The sequence below is a fragment of the Brassica oleracea genome, chromosome C7 (assembly GCF_000695525.1).
Source record: "Brassica oleracea var. oleracea cultivar TO1000 chromosome C7, BOL, whole genome shotgun sequence".
NCBI classification, from domain to species: domain Eukaryota; kingdom Viridiplantae; phylum Streptophyta; class Magnoliopsida; order Brassicales; family Brassicaceae; genus Brassica; species Brassica oleracea.
This window is the reverse complement of record NC_027754.1, coordinates 25336094-25343298: the sequence shown is the minus strand read 5'-3', so window position 1 is coordinate 25343298 and position 7205 is coordinate 25336094. Positions and strand designations below refer to the sequence as shown.

The following is a 7205-nucleotide window of genomic DNA, read 5'->3' as shown; positions in this document are numbered from 1 at the left end:
AAAAAAAAGGGAAAATAGTGCTGAGAAATTTCCAAAAATATGAGAGAGAGAGAGAGAGAGAGAGAGGGAGGAGAAGTGAGTAAAGGGTATAATTGGATTATCATATTATCAACAGTGTCAAATATAGTGAAAGGGTATTTTTGGTTTTTTGTAGGTACATGGGACCTAAATACTCTTAAAAATATTTGCGCTAATTGAAATTTATTGGGTTTAAACGGAAAGCCCATTAACTGCCATAATGGTTCTCGTATTTTTACGGTGTTTGCTGCTTTCACGAAAGTCCAGTTACTGATATTTAAAAATAACTAAAATTCAACCTTCTCTGAAAGCGTAAACTCCAAGGGTGATTGATTGATGGGTTTGATTATTTGCCGGCAGTAGAGAGGTTGTAGAAACTCGGATCGAACTCTCGTTAGATCTAGCTATGGATTTCTTAGAGCTGGAAGCGATCGAGGGTTTACGGTGGTCGTGGAACTCATGGCCAACGACAAAATCCGATAGCGAATCGCTCGTTGTGCCTCTAAGCATCATGTACACTCCACTGATGCACTTCTCCGAGCTCCCCACGATCCCTTACGATCCCTTGACCTGCTCTCGATGCGCCGCAGTGTTGAACCCTTACGCTCGTGTTGATTACAAATCTCGAATCTGGGCTTGTCCCTTCTGCTTCCACAAAAACCCTTTCCCTCGATCTTACGCCGGCATCACCGAAACCAATCTCCCCGCCGAGCTTTTCCCCACCTACAGCGCCGTCGAGTACTCCCCGTCGAGCGCGTCTGGTGGTGTTAGCGACGGCGAGCTTGGGCCTGCGTTCGTGTTCGTGGTTGATGCGTCTATGGCGGAGGAGGAGTTACGTGCTCTGAGAAGCGAGCTTCTGCTGGTGATTGAGCAGTTGCCGGAGAGTTCATTGGTGGGTTTGATTACTTTTGATTCCATGGTTAGGGTTTACGATTTGGGCTTCTCTGAATGCTCCAAGGTTGTTGTTTTCCACGGCGAGCGTGAGCTTCCTCTTGAGCAGGTAAACCCTCTATTTGGGACTCTCATTTGATGCTGGTGGGATTTGATTTGATCATATACAATAGAAGGATTAGAAGTGTGAGATGTTTGTGTTCTCGTCTTGATAAGTAGAAGTGTGTTGAATTGTTGATAAGCTCTCTCTGTGTACTCTTTTTAGTCATCTTGTTGTTTCATTTTTATTGATTCTTGTAAATGGATTGTTTCATCTTTAGCAGTGCTGAATTTGACCGTGTAAATATTTAATTTGATGCTAGCTTTCTTGCTTTTCCGTGTAAAGCTTCTTATTGTGTTATTATTTTCTTCTTTAGCAGTGTTGAATTTGACATACTTTTTTTTTTTGTTTTTCCATTGGAAACATTTCATCAGATACAACAATTTCTGGGGCTTGGATATTCAAAGCAGCTTCGTCATGGAAAGATGTCAGCGATTCGGAAGCAGAGTTTCCTGCTTCCGTTGGAGGAGTGTGAGTTTAACTTAACGTCTGCTTTTGAAGAAATTGCTCCATTGGTTGATGTTAAACCAGGTCATCGGCCTCATAGGTCAACCGGTACTGCAATCTCAACAGCATTGGGACTGCTCGAAGGGTGTTCTGTAACCACAGGCGCTCGGATTATGGTTTTCACATCAGGTCCTGCAACAAGAGGCCCGGGTATTGTCGTGAGCTCAGATCTAAACCATTCAATCAGAACCCACAGAGATATTATCACTGCTCAAGTGCCTTACTTTGATAGATCATGCAAGTTTTACAAAAGAATAGCAAAGAGGCTTTGTGATTCCTCTGCTGCTCTCGATTTGTTCGCTTGCTCACTTGACCAGGTTGGAGCTGCAGAACTGAGGTACGCGGTGGAAATGTCTGGTGGGTTTCTCTTACTTGGAGAGACATTTGAGTCCGACCAATTCAAAAAATGCCTCAGACATATATTCAGCCGCGACGGAGATGGGAACTTGAATATGTGCTTTGACGTTACTTTAGAAGTTGTGACAACTAAAGATATCAAAATCTGTGGGGCGCTTGGTCCGGTTGTGTCGCTTAGAAGGAAGAATGATATAGTGAGTGACACAGAGATCGGTGAAGGCGGAACGTATACATGGAAAACGAGCACTGCCACTAATAAGACATGTGTTTCCTTCTTCTTCCAAGTAAGCAACGAACAGAACCGAAAACCCAAACCTGGTTCAGCGTTCTTCATTCAGTTCATTACTCGATATCGGTATGGCAATGGAGGAGTGAAGAAAAGGGTTACAACAGTTGCTAGAAGATGGGTGGCTGGGAAATCACCCGAAATTTCATCTGGTTTTGATCAAGAAACAGCTGTTTCGGTAATGGCTCGCCTTGCGATAAGCCGAGCTGAAGAGTGTTATGCTAGAGACGTTATTAGATGGTTAGATGATGGTTTGATCCGGTTCGCTTCACGGTTTGGAGATTACATCCAAGAAGATCCATCTTCTTTCAGGTTGACTCCAAACTTCTCTCTTTACCCACAGTTCATGTTCTACTTGAGAAGATCACAGTTTCTTGACGTCTTCAACAACTCCCCGGATGAAACTGGTTTCTTCCGGTTAATGTTAAACCGAGAAGGAGTGGTTAACTCAATCATCATGATTCAACCAACGCTTCTCCGGTATTCATTCGACGGACCACCGGTTCCTGTGCTTCTCGATATCCGATCAGTGACACCTGACGCGATTTTGCTGTTCGATTCTTACTTCTACGTTGTGATCCACCACGGTTTGAAAATAGCGCAGTGGCGGAAACAAGAGTATCACAAAGACTCGAACCACGAGACGTTCCGGAATCTTTTAGAAGCACCGGAGATGGATGTGGTGCAGTTGGTGAGTGATCGGATTCCAATGCCGAGGATCGTAAGGTGTGACCAGCATGGTAGCCAAGCTCGGTTTCTTCTTGCTAAACTCAATCCTTCGGTTACTCAGAAAACAGATCATACCGGTGGTTCAGATGTTGTTCTCACTGATGACTTGTGTCTTGAAGATTTCCTAGCTGATCTGCAATCTCTGGCGGTCCGAAAATGAAGAAAAATTGTCAATCAGCAAACTGGTTATTCGGTTTTGATCAGATCTGTTATATAGAAAAGGGTTTTGATATTCTGAAACAATTTAACATGGCTTACTGATTCAGTATTTGTCAAAACATTAAAAGTTCTTTACGTTCTAGTCAAAGCTTCTCAGTTTAATGTCACGGATCAGATAGATCTTTAATCTTTGGTTTAATGACAAGCTCAAAACAATACCAAAAGACCAAAACTAGAGAACACAAAGAGAAATGAAGTGTCCATCATAAACAGAGTCGTTTAAGGTTAATCTTTTTCGAAGACACCATGATTCCTCTTTCTGCACAAGATGTCTCTCTCTTGTGAACAAGCTGAGATCACACTTAACATTGAAATACTACAAGATTTAATACCAGAATACATCGTTATATTCAAGACATCATGAGTCATGATTCATGACTTTTAAAAAGGAAATGTTAAATTTGATTAAAAAAATACACTTTTTTACAGCAATTGCCACTTTTTCATGACTTGTTCTTGTGAAGCAATGACCACATGAGACTCTGTTTCGGGTAATTGACAGGAAAGTCAAGAACAGAACTACCTCCATTCGAGCTTAGGACAAGAGACTGGACATGGCGTTTCAAGATTGGATCGTAGCAGTGGGGACATAGTTTTCCTATTCTTTTGTCGTTAAAAAAGTTAGAAACAAAGTAGCTTTGCCGTAAAAAAAATATATTTTCTTTTGAATCGAATTTAACATTTTATTCCAAAAAAAAAAAAAAACAGAGAATATTATTGAAATTTCTTAATTTTAAGAAAGAGACACAACCTCTATTACAAATATGGAGTTCCTAACCCTAAAGAATCGAAGAGAATTCGTTCATCTACAAAACACATCGATTAGACAGCTCCAAAGCATGAATTTATCTAGAATTCCATCTTCATCGACCTGCCAATGACATGCATATCTCTGTGATTAATCTAACTATACCAAGATATATGCTCACTGTAGCACATCGACATGTCTACTTACTGGCTCAGGCCCCGATCTCCTGCCCATCGTAAGAACACTCCATTCTCATGAAGTATATCAACTAGTCTACCATATGTTCCAGCAAACGTGCCCTCTAGACCAAATGATTCCTATCAACTATATGGACACATGCTCACTAGACCATGTGTCTATCTAGCTAGGGTACACGCCATGAATAATATGAACTACTGATGACTTGATCCCCCATTGAAGGGTAAAGAGGCAATCCCTACTGAAAGATGCAACAATAAATTCAAACATCTTTCATAGTGACACGCCATAGTGCCCAAAAGACACTTTGGAAGCAAAATCATAAACTAGAGCAGGAAGACCATGCAGTCAACACTATCTTAAGGCAGCTCCTACCTTACGATCGATCTCCCCTACTTCTATCAAGACATTAACGACATATATTGGTTCATACTCATATGGGAATGGTCTCGTGGTTTATTAACAAGTGAAGCAGGAGAAAGCACTATGACATATTGTATCCTTCTTCTTATCATTCTGTAGAGCTGTCACTTGCACAAATTTACTCTAACAGTTTGGCGTTAGAAGGAGAGACAAATTTAAACTACGTGACATTGTGATAGGTAGAAAAAAACATTACATGTATTCTCGCAAACACTCACAACTCAAGCCACTCGGGACAAGAAACTATTTATTCTAAGCAAATCCAAAACTCACACAACTGAAAACCTGAAACACTTTTCCAAAAGAGGATAACTCCATGACAAAACATTAAATTTTTTCTAACTCATCCAAAATTAACCAAAATTTATTAAATTTAAAATACTTCCAAATTTCAGACTGAATATACACCTTAAATTGAATAGAACGCTTGCTTGCAAGCTCCCTTTTGCTGGGTTCTTAAGATTTTTCCGGTTCTTGTGATTAACCAGAGCCGTGCTTCCATTGAAAAAAAATGAAACTTTTGGTTAGGGCAGCAGTTTTTAAGAAAATTAAAAGGGCATCTTTTCTTAGTTTTTAATATGACATCAGGGCATCTTTCATTAGTTATTATTTTGATTAAATCATCTTTTATTAATTACAGTAGAACCTCTATAAATTAATAATGTTGAGATTTTGAAATTTTATTAATTTATAGAGATATTAATTTACAAGAGTTTCTTTATTTAGATTTATTATTTTAAGATATATTTATTCTAAGATAAGAAAAAAATTTGATTTTAGTGTATATACATTAATTGTTATTTTTTGAAATTTGACAATTATGTTAATTTTATTATATTATTTGGTGTATATAATATATATTGCATAGAACTTAATTGTGATTTTAGGTATAATATTATTGAATCTCATCAAATATATATTAAGTGTCAAGAAAAATAAAGATAATTCTATTGTGAATATAAAACAAACAATATAATGATAGATTCTTACTTATATACATATAAATTATTAATTTATAATTTTAATGGGACCTTATATTTACACATAATTTTCTAAAATATTATTATCTTATTATTTATCGATTTGTCTCAAATTTTGTACCGGCCTAAATTGGGACCGGTGAAATATATTAATTTATAGAAATTATTAATTTATCGAGTATTAATTTATAGAAGTTCTACTGTATATTGCTTTAATCCTACATAATAGAATGTATATATATTATATATATATATATGTATATATATATATATATATGGTAAATATCAGTAATTTGGGTAAGCTTAATATATACTAGATGAAAAGAATCATAGATGTTGATTGTTATGGTTATAATGGTCTAATAAGTAGCTACCTAATGATATTCTGGTAGTTTTAACAGTAAAATAACCAAATAATAATAGACAATAAAATTGTTAATTATAAAAATTAAAATACAGAAAAGATTAAGTAATATTGGTTAATTTGTGCATTGAAAAAACGATTCAAAACATTGGAAATTTTGATTATTAATTTGAAAAAAACCAAAATTTATATTTATAACTTCAGAATGAATATTTTATCTTTTGATGTTTTTATTAAAAAAATTGCTATGTAACAATAGTATTTTGATAGTATAATTTAAAATGTTGCGTACTTTATTCTAACCGCGTTTATGTTAGTCATAAGTGTTCGCACGGTTACATCCATGATCTGTTAGGGCTAGGGCCTAGGGGTTGACCATTCAAACAGCATTTAGAAGGACAGATGAACCAGTTCCACCACAAGACGTCCGACTAGCTAGTTTGATGGGTGAACTTTGTTTGAAATTATCTCGTGAGTATTAATTTATGTATAGTGTTGGCTAAAACAAACCTTTGATACTTTTCTAGAATCAAAGTTGGTCGTGACTAGATAAAATATAGCTTCATCTGAAATAAAGGAATCGGATTTACAGTCAACTCGTTCACACAAAGAAATTTCCTATCCCATTCAAAAGTAAGGACACGTCAAAAGAAAATATCAAAGACTCTTACAATAATACAAGAAATAACTACATCAGCAGATGCCACAGAAAACAAAAAAAATCTAGTGATGATGAAAAATATGTATAGCAACGAACACTGCATAAAACGACATGCTTTTTGTTAACTTAACAGTTTTATTTTATTTATAGATCTTGCAAGAAGAGAATTTTCATGTTTACTACATTTCTGGTACCATTATTCTTTTTTTAGTACCATTATTCATGTTTACTTTCACTAAATTTTTATAAATACATTGCTCATTAAGTGTCAAAAAATTCTTATACCATTGCTTTATATATATAATAAATAATTATTTAAATAAATAAAAAAAAATAATAAAAACAAAAAATAATTTTGTTTTCATAGTTTTCGAATTATAGGTTTTCAAATTTGAACTTTTTTATAAAATATTTTTCAAATTTTATAAACATATTCTTTTTGAAAATATTATTATTCAAATATTTTTCAAAGTTTTCATAATATTTTTCAAAATTTTCAAAAAAATATATTCTTTTTATAATATTTTTCAAATATTTTCAAATATTTCAAAAAAAAAAAATTTGTTTATGAAATTCGAATATTCTTCTTGAAAATATATTTTTCATAATTTTAAAATTTTTAAAAAATTTTATTAAGTATTTATTTATTTATTATAATCCTAAATTTGACATTCCAAAACATTACTGCACTCAACTCTAAACCCTAAGTTTATATTAGTGAACA

The 7205-nt window shown here is 34.9% G+C and overlaps 1 protein-coding gene across 1 annotated transcript; it reads left to right on the top strand.

The window, feature by feature from the left end:
- Positions 1 to 283: 283 nt before the first annotated feature.
- LOC106306909 (protein transport protein SEC23) lies at positions 284 to 3209 on the top strand. The gene is made up of 2 exons (XM_013743697.1): positions 284 to 1018; positions 1384 to 3209. The coding sequence occupies exons 1-2, from the start codon at positions 425 to 427 to the stop codon at positions 3046 to 3048; spliced, it is 2259 nt and encodes a 752-aa protein (XP_013599151.1). The 5' UTR covers positions 284 to 424; the 3' UTR covers positions 3049 to 3209.
- Positions 3210 to 7205: the final 3996 nt, after the last annotated feature.